Genomic DNA, 17788 nt, shown 5'->3' with positions numbered 1-17788 from the left:
CATCGAAAGCTGGTGGGGCTTTGCCCACTGTCCCCTGACGGACAATTACAATGAGCAAACCTTGGCTGAGTCACGCTGGACACGCAGAGGGGGCAAGCCATCGGCCTTGAATGTCTCACACCCTTGAGATTTAGGGACTGTCGGTTATCTCGCCTAGCTGGTCTATGCTGCCTGAACAGGGCAGGTCTGAGCTGCAGGCAGCCTCATATTGAGACCGGACCCCGGACTCTGCTGCTGTGCAGCAGCAATGGGCGCAGACTCACTCCAGGGGAAGTTCTTTCAACAAACCAACATCCACTGGACTTGCGCTGCATGTGACTTGGGGATTTGTGGTAGGGACACTGTGCTGAGCGGAGGTCTGCCTGACCTTCTGCAACTGAATTTAATCCCTCGAAAGCGGGATTTCTCAGTCTCGGCACCATTAACATGCTGGACTGCAGCGTTGTGTTGTGGGGACTGGGCTGGGGGTTGTAGGATGTTTAGCAGCAGCCCTGGCATCCACTCAGTAGCACCCTCATTTAGTGGTAACAACCAAAAATGTCTCCAGACATTGCCGAATGCCCCCCTGGGGGACAAAATCACCATGGCGACAACCGCTGTTCTTAAACCCCAGTCTCATCAGCTGTAAAATGGGCTTATAGCACGGAGCTCATAGAATGCTGTGAGGCTCAATGTGCTGATTGTGCGGTGGATGAAAAGGGGTTCCGCGGAAGTCACCTCCCAGGGAGACCAGGTGCTAACCCCCTAACTGGGCAGGTCAGGGTGGGGAGTCACCCCCAGGCCTGTAGCTTCTTTAGTGAGAGGCTCATCTTTGCCTTAAGCAGCCCTGTCCATTGTGTCTGGGCATCTAGTTAACACACCTCTGGCTCAAGTGGGACTGCCGTCAAGAGAGCACGTGATCTTAACTCGCCTGTCATCCATCCCCGCCTTGCTTCCACCTCCATGGCAACATCCTTAGCCCCCTCCTAATTCCAAATGCAGAAAAGAAACTGCAAACTTATTTTGAGAAGTATTTTTCTCAGTCTCTTGAGATCTTGTCTCTAGGCACATCCTCTGTTGGCTCAAATAAGCTCTTATAAAAATTTTCTGGGCTGGCCGAGTGGCGCAATGGTTAAGAACTGGCTTGGGACGCCAGAGGGCCCCGGTTTGGATCCCACATATGAGGGCCAGTGACACTGCCCTCCACAGCTAAGATGCTGAACAACAGCTCAACCTGGAGCTGGGCTGCCGTGAGTCGCCGGTGACGGCGTAGGCTGCAGCCCCTGTGGCAGTGGGTTGCCATGGGCTACCGTATGTAGCCAGCAGCCAGCGTGAGCGGCCAGCAGCCGCCATGAGCAGCCGTCCAGAAGCCGGTGACTGATCTGCCTCGCCCGGGAAGAGCACAATGATGGTGTCAACTTGGGCCAGTGAAGCAACATCCTCCACAACTAGACCGAAGAACAAAAACGACAGCAACTTGTCTGTTCCCCTTCCCCCAATTCCCCAGCACTGTTCCCATCCCCCCAATTCCCCAACTAAAAAAATCTTTAAAAAAAAAATATTTTTTTTCTACAGGGTTGGACATTTCTTATGTCAACAACGTATGTAATGTGCCTGCCAGGTGACTGGGCAGAGGATCCAGACAAACCCTTAACATATGGAGCTCAGGAAGGAACCTGTGTGTAATCTTGACCTCTGGCCGTGGCATCCCATCCCTTTGGCACATCTCTATTTCATCCTTGACGGCAGTGACCGAGTCCATATTATGTACTAGGTGACCAATAAAATGTTGGAATCTGCTGATTGGGTTGTTTTAAACATAAAGCAGCAGGTTTTCACCACAGGGTCCCTCTCCTTTGTCCCTCCCACTGCCTGCCCCCACTTTCTTCTTCCACTTATAAAACTCCTACTCATCCCTTAAACCCCATCTTTATGCTTTCAGGAGGTTTTCCATGATTATCCCCTGCCCCATCCCTGAGATGTAATCATTGGGCTGCCTTTCTACTTTATAAGTGTTTCTCTTGTTGAACTTATCACTGTATTGTCATTAAAAAAAAAATCTCTCTTTGTGAAGCATTTGAGGGTAAGAATTATATCTTACTTTTGTTGTTGTTATGTTATACAATATCCGCCATGGTGAGCAGCGTTAGTCAGAGCTCAAAGGATGAGTGAGCGAATGAATGGCTGGAGATGGGAGAGGAGCAGGCGGGTGGCTGTGACATTGGAGGTCCCCAACTGCACAGGCCCCTCCCATAAGTACCTGTCAGGTAGGTCAAGGCATCGAATGGCACCTCCTTGTAGTCGTTCAGAAACATCTGCGTCTGCCGCATACTAATCCTCAGGTCGGATTCATTGAATTCATAAGGGATATTCCAACCTGGAGGAGGCAGAGAAAAATGAGAGGCTTCCTTCAGGACCGAGCGCGCTCAGTTTCCACTCGGTAGATGGAGCTGGTGTGGTTAAGAGCAAGAGCCTCCTTCAGCCCCGTGAAGGTCAAGTACCAGGCCAAATGTTCACGTTGACGTTGGCTGACAGGGGAGCCGTTCTGCCGGAGAAAACATCCATTCTAAAATCAGGTTCCTTATGGAGCCTCCCATGTGTTAAGGAAGATGTGAATGGCCTGGGATTTGTGGAATGAGAATTATTCGCCCTGGCTGGAATACTGTGACAACGCGCAGAGCTCCAAAAACAACACGAAAGCATAGCTGGAGGGCAGCGTCTATGGCTGGGTGGCAGCACATGGTAGCTTTGAGAATTCCCCTCCTCGGGGTCATGGTAGTCCTGGCTGGCTGGCCTTGAAGAAACTCCCTCGTGGATTTCCAAGGGTATCCTGATAAATGCCCAGCAGGGCTGGACCAATGACATAAGTGTGTGAGCTGGGCCTGGGTCAAAAAGCAGGGATGGTGGGACCTGTGCTTGTTAACGGAGATATTTCCTATCCCCCTAAACATTCACATTCAAAGGAAAAATATGACAAAGTACTAGCATTTGTGTTCTGGCAAACAAAACACAACTGGGAAGTTGGCTGCAAGTGAAACTGCTGCATGGATTTTCGGAAGCCTGGCCCCGGTGGGAGGACATAGGTGTGAAAGACAGATGCAGGGCGAGCGTCCGCCTTGGGGGTGTGGTCCCTGCACCCCTCAGTGGGAGGGTCAGGTGGTCTGGGGGGCGAACTGGGGCTGAGGTGTGTGGGTAGAAGGAAAGGAAGAGGATGGCAGAATCCACATGAGGACAGTTTGCCTCCTTCTCTAACCCAGAAGAATGGCTGACAGTACCCTGCGGTGGGTCATTTCAAGGCTGCTGAACAGAATCCGAGGCAGCCCGTGGGTGAGAAAAGGTCATCCAACCTTAAACCATGACGATCTGCTCTCATGAGAGCACTTGGTTAGTATTAATTTAGGCTACAGGTTGGTATGTCAGTAAAGAAATTTATTTTTATATTTTCAAGAAGCAGCACAGACAAATGTCCCAGCTATAGCTCTTCATTGTTAGGCACATGTAAAGAGAGCCACCTGGAATGTTATAAGTTACCTGGTGACACTCCCCGGGGAATGGCTGTCATGCCCGAGATAGTCCAAGGTGCCAAAGAGAAGGGCCTACAATCTCCTCATTATCACATCGCTTCAGTAACCAGGGGACCTCTGATCCTGGAGCAATGCCTCTTTCCTTGACATTGACACTGACCTGGTTTGGAGGTTGCCACATTTATCAAATAAAAATACAGGATACTCAGTGAAATTTGAATTTCGAATAAACAACACGTCACGTTGAGTATACGTATGTCCCAAATGTTGCATGGAACATACTTACACCATGTTTTACTGGCAACCCCATCCAAGGACCAAGTCGAGCACACACCTGTGTCTGTCTATGATTGTTCCCCAGGGGTTACCCAGGGATCGTACCTAGAGGTCCAAAGTTCCTCCTCTCTTGAACGATGGCATGGAAGAAGCAAAGACCAAACAGCAGCTTCTGCCACATCACGGCCTTCGTGCAGCTTTGGAAGAACATGGGGTCCGAGATGGGGTCATTGAGGTAGGAGCGCAACAGGTTGGCGCGGAGCCCTTTGGGGGGCTCATTGGTCATTTTGATCCCGTTCTGCAGGATGCTGACTGGAAACTTCTCCGATGGATAGCTGGTTAGCCAGAGTCTGGAAGAACGACAAACTATTGAGGGCAATGCAACAAACTGAAAAACGGTAACAAAAAATAAAAGCTACCCTTCATTAAGCACTACTAGATGCCACCCCAGTGCTAAGAGTTTAATGTCCCTCATTTACTTTCGTCCTCACAGCCACCCTATGTGGAAGGGTTTGCTATCCTCTTTGCCACGGAGGAAACAGAGGCCTGGGGATGTCAAGTGGGTTTTTCAAGGACACACCACTTAGAAGCAGCTGAGCTGAGATATAAACTCGGAGCTCCCTGGCTGTAAGGCCACTGCCTGAATCACCACACACAGTCTTCCCCACGGGACTTCCTGAGCACCTGTTATGGTCAAGTCCTACACCCGGCACTCCAGGAGGGGCCAAAGTGAGCAAAGCATTGTTTCTAGCGTCCAGATACTGACAGACCTCCTGCGAGGGGAGGAAATAGGGCCGAGCAAGCACCCAGAATGCTCTAGGACAAGGCATTATAAAATCAAGACTGGGGCCAGCCGGGGTGGCTCAGTTGGTCAGAGCGCGTGCTCTTAACAACAAGGTTGCCGGTTCGACTCCCACATGGGATGGTGGGCTACGCTACCCCGCAACTAGAGTGAAAACGGTGAACTGGACTTCAAGCTGAGCTGCACCCTCCACAACTAAGATTGAAGGAGAGGGACCTGACTTGGAGCTGATGGGTTCTGGGGAAAAAACACACTGTTACCAAATTAAAAAAAAAAATCAAGAATGCAGGGAGGGAGGGAAATAATGGGCTGTGGGGGTCTATGGGAAGAAGAGGTTTCGATGGGTTGGGGAAAACAAAGTCTGGAAACTGTGGCCATGGCCTGTTTTTGTAAATAAAGTTTTATTGGAACCTGGCTGTGTCCCTTCGCTTACGTATTATTTACGGCTGCTTCTATGCAGAGTTGAAAAGTTGTAACAGAGACAACATGGCCCACAAAGCCTAAAATATTTACTATCCGGCTCTTTACAGAAACAGTTTGCTGACAACCTCTGGCATAGAGGAAACGGCATTTGAAACGGGCCTTGAAAGGTTGGTAACATTTTGGCACACTGTCCTCTAGACTTTTACTCATTTGTTTTTCCTGCCCAAGCTCCAGTTACATACACACCATGGCATCCTGTTTTGTTTCATTTTGCAGGGTTGTTTTTGGCTAGACATTAGAGAGGTTTCCAACAGGTGGATTTGGGGATGGAAGGTCATTAAAAACACAGGACGCCCTCTGAGGCCTGGATGAGGGAAGGCTGAGATGTGATAAGGCCTGGTGGGCAGGCTGCCGTGTCCGGGCCCAGGGCTGAGAGGGGTGGAAAGAGGCCTGAGGCCTGGCTTCAGGCCGCAGGTGGGTGATGCACAGTGCTATGACGTGTTTTAGAAGTAGGCGCCGACTTCTAAAAACCCAGGGCTTTCTTTTAAAGTTCTGGATTTTCCTCTTCCCTTTAAAATAATCAGCAAATCTGGTCACAAGAGGCCTGGCCTGCATTCCTCGAGGGCACCAGTCAGCAGGGCTCAGACGGTAGGTGCTCTGCTCTATAGGACATGTTTCCAGTTCATCGCAGTCCCCACCGCTCTCTGTCACCTCGTCTCCAACGTGGAGGCTGACTGCGCATGATGGCTGCTCCTGTGCTGTGGGAAGGGGAGTCCTCCTCATGCGTTTCTGTTACATTCCTGCTACTATAGGCACCTTAGTTCGCGGCTTTTGGGGTTAGGGCCATATGATAGAAGACCTTAAATGTCGGCATGAATAATTTTTTTTCTTCCTTGAGTGTGTTATGGATGGTTAATGAATCAATTCACCATCGCAAACCAAATAAAATTCTTGAAATGAATGCACCCACCCCACCCCCCACCCCTGCTTTAAGCTCTCACATGAGTCTGGCATGAACATAATCAACTATGACTTGGTTATGTAAATAAACATTAAATACTTTCCTATTTTCAGGAAGACATGACTGAAATGAAAATAACCAGCAAGCTTTGTTGCCTAGAGCAGGAGGTGGCAAACTTTTCCTGTAAAGGATCAAAGAGTAAATGTTTTAGCCTTTGGAGGTCATGTGGTCCTGGTCACAGCTTATTGTCGCTTGAAAGCAGCCGCAGACAGCATATAAGTGAGCATGGCTGTATGTCAATAAAACTTTATTTATGGACACTGAAATTTGAACTGCATATAATTGTCACGTGTCATGACATATTATTCTTTTGACTTTTTTCAACCACTTAAAAATGGAAAAACTGTCCTTAGCGAGCAAGCCACTCAAAAACAGGCAGCAGGCTGGATCTGGCCCTCGGGCCATAGCTGGCGGACCCCTGGGCTGGAATAAGAGAATCACTGAAAATTCTGAGTTGAAAGGGGCCGTGACTTCTGTCTGGTTCGTCTCATCACTCTGTAAATGCAAAACCCAAGGCCCGGTCTTGCTGGACTTTAAAGTTTACCAAAAACAAATAGCTATTTGTGATGTTACTTGAAATTCCATGGAGCCCAAGAAACACAGGATAAAGCAAGGACAATGGTATCTAGACTACATGTAAGGTCTTTATTTATTAAGACAAATATTTTTAATGTGCCGGCATTTAACCTTCCTTCCCAGACACACTGCCTATCACCTCCCTCAACAACTCCTCACAACATATACCCCAAGTCATAGGATAACTTCTCAGTGTTTCCTTAACGGGCATCTTTCCTTTTACAAATGCTGTCCCTTCTGACCGGAAGGTCATTTCCGGCAAACTCCTATTCATCTTGCAAAACCCCGGGCACTTGCCCTTCCTCCAAGGCTTCCCCGATTTTCCTTTCCCTTCTCTGTGCTCCATGGTTCTTCTTAGAACATGAACATTGTTCAACTATGGGCTGCTTTCTGTTAGACCGGAGCTTCTTTTTTTTTAACTTTATTGGGGAACAACGTGTTTTTACCAGGACCCATCATCTCCAAGTCAAGTTGTTGTCCTTCAAATTTTTTTTTTTTTAGCTGAGCCGTCCTGCCACCTGTTGGTAGCTCAGCAGCAGCTCAGCTTGGGCCAGGAATCAAACCAGCGACCCTGTTGCTCAGATCTTGCACTCTTGAGCAAGCTCTTAACCAACTGAGCCACTTGGCTGGCCCTCATCCTTCAATCTTAGTTGTGGAGGGTGCAGCTCAGCTTCAAGTCCAGTAGCCATTTTCAATCTAGTTGTGGGGGGTGGAGAGGGGTACAGCCCACTAACCCATGCGGGAGTCGAACTGGCAACCTTGTTAAGAGCACACGCTGTAACCACCTGAGCCATCCAGCTGCTCAGCAGCAGCTCAGCTCAAGTCATTGTCTTCAATCTAGTTGCGGAGGGTGCAGCTCACTGGCCCATGGGGGAATTGAACCGGCAACCCTGTTGCTCAGCGCATGCACTCTAACCAACTAAGCCACACAGCTGCCTGAACGAGAGCTTTTTAAGGGGAGAACCGTATCTTGTGCCCATCTTTCCTGCCAGCAGCATGATGTCAGGAGCTCAAGGTTGGGGCTGAGACAGGTGGTGGGGGGTGGGCAGGGGGGCAGTGTCTCACCTGAATCTGCGGTTGGTGGCCTCGGGAACAATCACCTCCTCACAGATCTTCTCCAGCGCGGGCATCCAGCTCGTGGCCAGATGGCAGTTCTGTAAGATCACCCACGTCCCATCTTTGATGGCGGTGTGGATCATTTTGGCCGCAATAGGGCCTTGGCCTTGGCCGAGGGAGATGGTCTGTGTTTTGGCACCTCCCATGCCGAGATCGTCAGCAAACTTCAGCAGTCCTGAGACCAGGAGGAAAAGGGGTTTTTGAAAGAGAATGAGCCGGACGAAGACCATATTAACAATAACAATACAGGACAGAATACATTAAAATTCTGGGCTCAGAAAGAAACTCACTGGTTTCTGTTAATTACAAAATTAGCAAGTCTCTGGGGAAGCCTTTGACTTCTCCGGTAAGATGACTAAATGAGGACACTATTGATTCCTCTTTTGCTCTGAATACACAGACATTCTTGATTGAAGGAAAAAAAAATTACACACAGTGAAAATAAAAAATCAGAGTTTGAAAGACAGAGACATTCCCAGGTGCCAAAAATGAACAGGAAACTGAAAACTAGAGTGGGGAGCACATCACCAAAGCAGCAGGAACTGGATTTTTATAAATTTATTTCACTAGGAAAAACAGGTGTTTGTACAGGGAAGTTTCAAGTCAGCCTCTCTCACTGAATCCTTTCAGACACATCTTATGCATTTAAATAAATGCAGACATGCTATCGTACTTACATGAATTGTAGAAGCCTACTTTGCTTTCTGCAGAGATCGTTTCCACATCAGTACATATGTAAAGGCCTCGTTCTTTTTCATGGTTACATAGGATTTCACCATTGAAAAACACCCTGCTTTATTTATTTAACCAGTCTAGTGGTTGGAGTTTGGGCATGGGAGGCGGGGCACTGGATCTGAGACTTTTGTACAAAGTTAGGATCCTCAAAAGGCTGCGTCTTCATGTTAAGAAAACCCAGAAATCTGGCCACTGGCTCAAGATGCGGAGTAGAAGCTGGTCACTGGCCGGTAGCCCGGGTGGAAAAAATTAACAAAAACTCCCCAGTGAGACATCAAAGCAGAAAACCTAAACCGAATGCCATGAGGGGGTGCGGCTTCACAGTGCACCCTGTGGTGTGGGGTTCCCAAGCTGGAAATCTCCTACAACACTGAGCCAGAATAGCGGCACCTCCGGGGCCCCACTGTTGGTGTGTGCAAAGTTGTTCAGTTAGGGCACTGAAAACCCAAGGACCTGACAATCCCACAAAAGAGAAAACCTACCAACTACATGAGGAATCCATCACTGTTGGGGACAGTCAGGAGAACACCCCAAGGAGTACATGTGCTCTCTGTTATAGGCTGAATCGTGGCCCCCCACCCCCAGATCCAGATGTGGACATCCTAACCCCCAGGATCTCAGAATATGACTATATTTGGTGATGGGGTCTTTAAAGAGGTAGTTAAATTAAAGTGAGGTCATGTGGGGGCCCTCATCCAATAGGACTAGTGTCCTTCTAAGAGGAGGAGATTAGGACTGAGAGAGAGACTACGTGAAGACACAGCGACAAGATGACACAGAGAGGGGACAGCTAAGGACAAGCGAAGGAGAGAGGCCTCAGAAGAAACCAACCCTGCCGACACCTTGACTTTGGACTTCAAGCCTCCACAGTGGAGAGAAAATATATTTCTGTTGTTTAAGCCCCCCAGTCTCTGGTTTTGTTGTGGCAGCCCTCATGGGTGATTACCGCCTCTGAAAAAGACCATCAAAGAAACACATCTGATAATCATTAAAGAAGGAACACAAAGCAAAATAAAATTTAGAGCTCTGTGAAGAAAAAGGAAAAACAAAAAGCATGTGGATTTAGAACAAAACCAATAAAAACGTTTAGAAATGGAAAGCATTGTCACTGAAGATAAAAACTCAACGTGCTGATTGAAAGAGCAGGTTAGAGGCAGCTAAGAAGAGGGTCAGTCAATTATCGAGCCCATAGTAATGGGCACCCCTGGCACCCTGGGTGTGGTCTCGGCTACGGCTGCAGTTCCATGGAGAAATGTCTGTATAAGATGAGCCTGGAACACATGGAGCATAGACAGGAAGGGTGCTGTCAAAAACTGCCGGGGTTCTGCGAGAAGGGCAGGGGCGTGAAGGTGTCCCCATGGGCCAGAGACTGAATCATTTGAGCATCAGAGAGAACAAATGATAGCAGGGAAGTAAGACACCTCTGTAACTGAAACATTCAATGTGTTCAAAAAAACCTTACTGCATAAGTAACTTGGGAGGTTACTAAGGCACCAATTCCGTACCCGGGAAGCTGGTAAAGAAAGAGAATGAACCAAGCATCCTTCCTGCCTGTCCTTTTTGAACACTATTCAGAGTAAACCAAAGAGCTGACAAAGGAACATTCTTCTTCTTAGACGAGTTCCAGCTAACAGGTACGGAAGGAATGAGAGAGTTAAAACATCACCATTTTGCAGCCCCTCAGGAAATCATGGATCTGGGCAGCGATTTTCTATGGCCACTAAAACCGTTAGGCCAGTGGTTCCCAATACGGGCTACACAAGGGAATTAATTACCCAAAAAGCTTTATCAAGCATGATGCCTGGGTCTCACCCTCAAAGATTTTAGTTTAACCGGTCGAGGGCTTGTCCTGGGCATGGAGATGTCCCTTACAGCTCCCCAGGTGATTCTGACAGGCAGCCAAGATGGGGGACCGTCACATTACAGGAAAGGCTAATGGGCAACTTTCTCAGGGAGGCAGTGGAGGAGTGGGGACCTGGGTCACATTGACAGTGCTTGAGCCCACGGATCAATCTTCATCAGAAGAGGAAAGACAGTATGTGCCCCCGGTGTGAGGCGCTACGAGGGGCACAGTTCCTGGGACATTTCCTGGGAAGTTATCCACGCCGAGTGTGGTCAGGCCTGCAGTGTGCGGGGCAGGAATATGCTCCCTACTCCCCTGGATGGAACTGGCCCGTCCTCACCCAGCACATCGTCATCCTAGACCCTATTCTGACCTTTCCCCTACTTCTCTTGTTTCTATCTGCCACCTTAAAAGACATAGGGGAAAAGCAAAGGTACTAGAAAGAAGTCATGAATTGATCTCTGTCACTAACATTTAGGTACAGGGACCTGGACAGGGTGCCAGCTCATTTCGGCTCCCTCCTCTGACTTCCTTCGAGAAGCAGGTGCTGGCTTTCTATCCGGGTCAGGCTGTGGATGGGGCGGGATGCTCGGCAAACCCCTCAGCTTGCACAGACCATCAGCCTGGTCCTCTGCATTTCTGGAACTCGTGTTTTCATTCAGCAGCAGCGAAAAATAAAGCTTTGAGATTGAGATGCTCCCTACAAGAACAGAAAACGAATCTATTCCTCTCAACCACTCATGCCCTTAGTAGGCACCAACAACTTCTGGAAAGATACGCAAACTGGGAATAGCGGCTACTTCTGGGAGGGTTGGGAGGAAGATGATGCTTTCAGCCCATACAAGGATTTCTCAACCTCGGCCCTGTTGACATTTTGGGCAGGATAATCCCTGGTTGTGGGGGGCCGTCCCGTGCACTGTGGGATGTTTAGCAGCACCCCCTTGGCCTCTGTCTCTGAGATGTCAGTAGCATCCCCTAGTGGTGACAAAATGTTTTCCCACTTTGCCAAATGTCCCTTCAAAGGGCAACATGGCCCTGATTGAGCCACCACAGTCCTATACATTTGCGTTCTTTTTAAAATTACACACAGTATTAATGATTCAAAAAATTATAAAAATTAAAAGAAGAAAGGAAAGCCTATCTGAGAAAGAGAAGCAACAGTCAGACAAAATGGTTTAAGGCAAAGGTGACAAAAGTAGCAGCCAGCAGGCTACATCTAGCCCTGGGTTGCCCCTCACCATGTTTTTAAGAAAACATTTGAATGAGTTATCAAGATGTGAAAATGGGCGATTTCTGCATGTCTTGGTTTCTCTTGAGATGATCTGGCCATCCTGGGCTCCCATGACCAGATGGCACGTCGTTACTGGCCCCCAGATGTGGGAGCCGAGGATCAGCTGGCCCTTCGGGCTGGAAAGGAAGTCACCCCAGCCCTACTTTAGACAATTCACTGCTTGACCTCCATCTGAGTTTGAGACCCCTGCTGCAAGGGACACACTATTGTCATCCATCCATGCATTCTGTCCTTACCTGCCATCGGGTCGGCGCCCGGAGACAACACAAAAATCAGTGGCGCACAACAGCTGGAGTCATTGTAGGAGCCCTGGAGGTCAAAGGTCGGGGCCTCGATGTACAGGCTGCCCATGTGCTCAGCAATGAATTCCCTAACAGCTGGGATCATCTTATCAGGCCGCAGACAGCGAAGGACCACCATCCGCTCCAGCCCCTGCAGGAACTTTGAAGGCCCAGGGAACTTCTCCTTGTGGGGAAAGGCCGAGTCATAGATGACCTTCCATGCATCCGGGTACTGTGCCATGTGCTCCATCAGGCCTCTCAGTTTTGGCAGCGCCGAGGCCCGCACCACTTCTGCCCACGCCTTCTCAGACAGCCAATCGGGCGCGGGGTTGGTGAAGGGGTTGTCCAGGGCCACGCCTCCGGTCAGGAGAAAGTACCACACAGCCTCATCCACCTGCCTCTTCTCTTTCAAGATGCCGATGGTCAGCAGGAGGGAGAAGAGCAGCTTGTCCTTCTCGAACAGAGAGCGGCAGATGTTGTTGTAGACGCTGAGGGTGAAATGCTCCATGATGTACTCGATGCGTCTCTCCAGCTGCTCGCTCTTCTGGCTGTGGGCCAGCGAGAGCACGTAGAGGTTCAGGAACCAGGTGAGGGAGTACTGGTACATGGGCTCGATGTGGGCCAGGTCGGAGATGCAGAAGAAGATGGTGGCCGAGTGGACAGCCACCGGCTTGTAGCCCATCCGAGTCTGGTCAATCTGCATTTCTGTCACCGAAGCGATTTCCTGCTTCTCTGAGATTTCTTTCGACAGCTTTTTGGAGGAGGACAAAGCTTTGATGGCTGTCTCGTCCTCCAGGATGTTGCCCTGGGACAGGGACAGGACCTCCAAGATCTTATCTTCGATCTCTTTCAGCTGCTGCTTGTTCCTGGCGCTTTCCACTATCAGCTTGTTCTTTTTCTCTTCCAGCTCGGGCTTCTCCTTGGCGGCCACGAGGCCAAGGAGTTGGTCTTGGAGGCCCAAGGGGGTGATCATGAAGTTGAGGAGGCAGACTTTCACGGCGACCTCGGGGAGGTAATGTGGGTTCCTCAAACGGGTGGTGATGTACAACTTAAAATCCTTGGAGTATTCGATGATGTTCTCGCCCAGCCTCATGTACTCGATGCCTTGCTGCTTGAATGTGGACTTGAGCAAGATGGGCTCGATAAAGGCGTCCAGCTCTTCGCCAACGTTCTCCAGTAAGACGGGGGTGCCAAACTGCAGGGCATTTTCTAGCGTCGTCACATAGCTGGTGTCCGAGAACTTGATGATGGACAGCTTATTCGCTTTCTCCATGTTCTTGACCCACTTATTGGCCTGACCCTGAGGGTCGATCATCAAGGCCCAGCGTCTGGAGTTGGACACGATGATGCCATTGTCAATGGAGAAGGAGTCGATGGGCAGCCCGGCGATCTGCCAGGCCCGGATCTTTACGGGATCCCCTAACGTGCTGCTGAGGCTGAAGTCGTGGGAGCCGGGGATGGCTCTGTCCTTACACTGGGCCAGCCACTGATTTTGGCAGTTGGCCCGGTAATCTACCGTAAAGGCCCCCAGGTAAGCCACGGTCCCCGAGGACACCAGCACATCGCCCGTCAGGTTAGTATAGCAGACCTCCAGCCCCCGGGCGGCTTCCGTCCATCTGTCCTTCTCACCCCCGAGACCGCTGATGAGCTTCTCGGCCCGGATCAGCTTCTGGGAGCAGACAGTGATATTCTCCTCCAAGGTCATTTTCTTGGTGTTCATCTCCTCAAAGTCATCGTTCAGGGCCTGGAGCCGGTCTTCCACCAGCTTCAGCTCGGCTCGCTTCTGGTTCAGCTTCTGCATCTGTGTGTCCAGCTTGCCCTCGGCCTCCTTCAGCCGCTCCCGCTTGGGGGCCACCACTTTGGCCACGCGGTCGTACACCTCCATGGCCCTCACCCACTTGCACAGACCCTCGCAGGCAGACGACACATTTTTAATGATGGCCGGCTGGAAGTCTGGGTGGTCGATAAACTTTTCCCGGATCCGCTTCATGACCACTGCGGGGATGTTGTCCTTGTCATACGTCTTAAGGCTCTCCAGGAATTTCAGATCGCCAAGGATCTTTCTCGATAACCCCCAGTAATCTTCTATCATTTTACCTGTTTGGGACGAAAAAAAGACTGTTATTAAGACATTCTGGCTGAGACGTAAAGCCTTACAGTGAATACTCTTCATATTTGGCAAAAAAACTCAAGCTCCTACAAAGGGTTTTTAGAACAAAGAAAATACTCCATAGGCTACCATAATGACGTACACATGTCATTACATACTTATCCAAACCCACAGAATGTACGCCACCAAGAGCAGGTGCTCATGTAAGCTATGCACTTAGGGTGACACTGCTGCACTAATGCAGGTTCATCAGTTGTCACAAACGTCCCACTCTAGTGGGGGCTGTTGATAGTGTGGGAGGCCACGCGTGTGGGGAGAGCAGGGGGATGTGGGAAATCTCTTTGATGTGACTTAAAACTGCTCGAAAAATATAAAATCTCAATTAAAAAAAAGTCTAAGTTCCTCCCCATGGCCTGGGAGGCCCAGTGACCTCACCGCCCTTATCTCTGCCTTGCTCCCCGACTTCAGTCCCAAAGGGCCTTCCTTTAATTCCTTGATGACCCTAAGTGCTTCCCTACCCAGGCTCCAAGTAGCATCTAGCTGGCTCCTGACCTGACTTCAGGCTCATTTGAAAGCCACCTCCACAGACGTCTTTCTCTAAGGCAGGCCCCTCTAGCCTTTCCCTAACGTTTTCTTTCATCTCAGCTGCTAGAACGTCCATTCCCTTTATAGCAGTTATCACAATCTGAGATGTTTTTGTTTACTTTTTCTTGTCTGCCTCTCATTCCCAGCTGTGAGCTCCTGCTGTGTTTACTACACTCTAGCTCAGTGCCTGCAACTCAGTTATCAATAAAAATGCATTGAATGGGGCTGGCCGAGTGGCGCATTGGTTAGGAGTTGGCTTGGGACTCCAGCTTTGAGCAGCAGGGCCCCAGTTTGGATCCCACATGGGAGCCAGTGACGCTGCGCCCTCTACAGCTAAGATGGTGAACAACAGCTCGACCTGGAGCTGAGCTGCCACGAGTCGCCGGCAACAGCGTAGGCTGCAGTGGGGCTGACCAGCTGCGGGCATGAGCTTTCGTGAGCTGCCATGAGCCACCGTGAGTGGCCGTCCAATGGCCAGTGAGCGACTGCCTCACCCGGGAAGAGCACAATAATAATACCAACATGGGCCAGTGAAACTACGTCCTCCACAACTAGACTGAAGAACAAAAGGACAGGGGCTGGCCAAGTGGCTCAGTTGGTTAAGGGCTCACTCAAGAGTGCGAGCGCTGAGCAACAGCGCCACTGGTTCAATTCCAGGCCCGAGCTGAGCTGCCTCTGAGCTGCCAACAGGTGGCAGGATGGCTCAGCTGAAAAAAAAAAAAAAAGAACAAAAGGACAGCAACTTGTCTGTTCCCCTTCTCTGATTCCCCAAAGCTGTTTCCTTCCCCCAATTCAGGCACAGATGGACAGGGCAGACAAGCTGCGGGCATGCGTTTTGAATATTCTTTTTCAAGTCTGGGAGGTGGGTTAGATGGAACCCAATCAGCCCTCCTTGTGAGTGAGTGGGTGAGGCCCAAGAGAAAGCAAGGGTGGGGAAGAGACTTGCAACTGGACAGAAGGCCACCTGTGGCCCGCCCCAAATGAGGCAGGGCCCTCATTTTCATTAGCACCCATCATGCAAAGGACTGACTGACTGAGCCCTGATCCCACCTCAGGGCAGTTGCCATGTCAGAATAAGGTTGGGGGCTTTTTTGGCTCATGGCGCTGTAAACACTTGCCAAGCTCAGGCTCACCAAAAAACGTTGTACTTGAGACACCAGCATGAGTAAAATAGGTCAAATGTGTCCCGCTCTCAATGCAAACACAGCAAACAGATATCCCCGTGAAGGTTTTTGTTTGCCTTAAGGAAAATGATCTGCTTCGTTTAGATTCAAGGTGCCCCCTGAAACACATTCAGTTGTTCTTTTGCTCCATCCCAACGTACAGGCTAAATTTTGTGGGTTAAGTGACAATTACACACCATTTGCTTTCAGTTTGAAGTAAGAAAGGCAAATGATGGGTCCTGTGGGGCTCATTCCTGATCCAAGGAGAGCGCTGACTTTTGGGACCTGGCCACGTTTTGTGTGCTGCCCCGTAGGCCCAGCCAGGAGCCAGCCAGTCGCACCCCGGCTGCTTCCCTGAAGGACCCTCTTGTAAAGTCCACTCCCTGCTTGTCCATTCCTGACCACCTCCGCATCTTCTTCACGTGGTGTTTGGCCTGTTTGGCCTCAAACTGGCCAGGGAAGAGAGACTGCTGATCCACGGGAGGCAGAAGTCAGAATTCTTGTTCGGTTCCAGGAAACGGGTCTTGATACGAGACCCTACATCTACTTCAGGTTTTACGGAGATGATTGAATTTGCCCATGCTGCTTCCAGGGTTGATTGTAGGAGGATCTTCCTTCCCTCCTGTCTTTCTTCCCCTGTCCCTCTCTCCCCATTTCTAAGTCTCAGGTTCCTCTGTCTCCCCTTCCAGTTTCTGTGCTGGCCCCACTTTGCCCCATCTCTCTCCCTCTCATTCCTCTCTACCAGCTCACGCTCCACCCACCCCAGCTCCCTCCCTCCCTGGGTGTCTGTCTCTCCTTGTCTCTCTCTTCTTCCCACTCGCTCTACATTTGTGCGTCTCTGGGTCTGTCTTCATCTCTCTCTCAGCCTTTGGGTCTCAGTCTCTGGTCCGTCTGTCGTTCCGTCTCTCTCTATCTGACATTGTGTGCCTGAGCCTCTCCCTCCCACACCCTCTCTCGCTGTTTCCCTGTCTCTGTCTCACTTTCACTTTCTCTGGCTCCTGATTTCTCTTCTAGTCCTTTATCTCTTTGTGTCTACGTATGTGTGTGCGCTTGCGTCCAGATGTCTGGGCCTCTCTCCAGTCTCTCACCCACACAGTACTGTGTATGTGCTCGCCCCACATCAGGCCTTTTGTCTTCATAACCTTCATTTTTGCAATGATTTGCAGGCAGAGGCCTTGACTCATTTGGCTTCCCCTAAGATCCTGGCATTTCCCCTGACAGACTGACGAACAGGATAGAGGACGGAGAAGAAACACAGGAGAGCTTTCTGGTGCACACGCACGTCTGGCACCTTTCTCCTTTCCTCCAAGACTCCACGCACTGCCCAGGGGCCTGGGGTGGGGTGGGGGGCTGGAGGGGGCGTGTTACCGGTGCCGCTGGGGTCCGGCTTCCTCTCGGGTCTCAGCCCTTTCATGACACAGATGCTCTCCATGACCAGCTTGACAGGGCCTGGGGGGTTCTGCATCGACTTCACCAGTGAGATGTCGGTCGGGTTCAGGGTGTCGAGGGCCGCGAGAGCAGCTTCCAGGGCCGGCATCGCCTCGGCCAGGTCCCCCTCACATTCGTTCTGCGGGCAGCACAGGGACAAACGGGCACACTGAGGGGAAGCAAAGGCGGCCCGACCACTGCCCTCCAGGAAGGTGCCCTGCCTGGGCTCTGTGTACAGGGTGGCGCGCACGGTCCTTTGGGGCCGCAGTTGGGTGCCTTGGACATTTAAGAAGTCACCTGGTCTGTGATCTTAACAAATCAAGCTTTTGGATTTTAACAAATTCCCAAGAGATATATGAGTGGGTGACTTCACAGCCACTGATCAAGAATGACAGATGGAGGATGAGGCTTTGGGGATGAGTGACAGGTGGGGCTAGGGTTAGGGCAGAGTAAGGCAGGGGGGTGGGAGAAGGTCAGAGAGGGGTGAGGGTCTGCGATGTGCTGTAGCTCAGCCATGGGGAGGGGTGCAGTCAGGGATGGGGGAAGCCTGGGGTCAGGGTGGGGTTTAAGGAGGAGGGACAGAGCTAGAGATTAGGGCTGGGTAGTGCGCTCTGGGCAAAGGAGACAGCCCGTGT

General features: G+C 50.5%; 1 protein-coding gene across 1 annotated transcript in view; it reads right to left on the bottom strand.

Annotated features, from left to right (window-relative positions):
- Positions 1 to 17788, bottom strand: part of DNAH3 (dynein axonemal heavy chain 3) — a 127899-nt gene that overhangs the window by 9843 nt on the left and 100268 nt on the right. The window contains exons 51-55 of the mRNA XM_019649817.1: positions 17094 to 17292; positions 11823 to 13964; positions 7667 to 7892; positions 3885 to 4129; positions 2240 to 2356 (exon numbers count right to left, since the gene is read on the bottom strand). Of these exons, the coding sequence (XP_019505362.1) occupies positions 2240 to 2356; positions 3885 to 4129; positions 7667 to 7892; positions 11823 to 13964; positions 17094 to 17292 (2929 nt within the window). The remainder of the gene's footprint in view (positions 1 to 2239; positions 2357 to 3884; positions 4130 to 7666; positions 7893 to 11822; positions 13965 to 17093; positions 17293 to 17788) is intronic.

This window comes from Hipposideros armiger, unplaced genomic scaffold (assembly GCF_001890085.2).
Source record: "Hipposideros armiger isolate ML-2016 unplaced genomic scaffold, ASM189008v1 scaffold_135, whole genome shotgun sequence".
Lineage (NCBI taxonomy): Eukaryota > Metazoa > Chordata > Mammalia > Chiroptera > Hipposideridae > Hipposideros > Hipposideros armiger.
The sequence above is the reverse complement of the archived record's forward strand: the minus strand, read 5'-3'. Positions and strand labels throughout refer to the sequence as shown.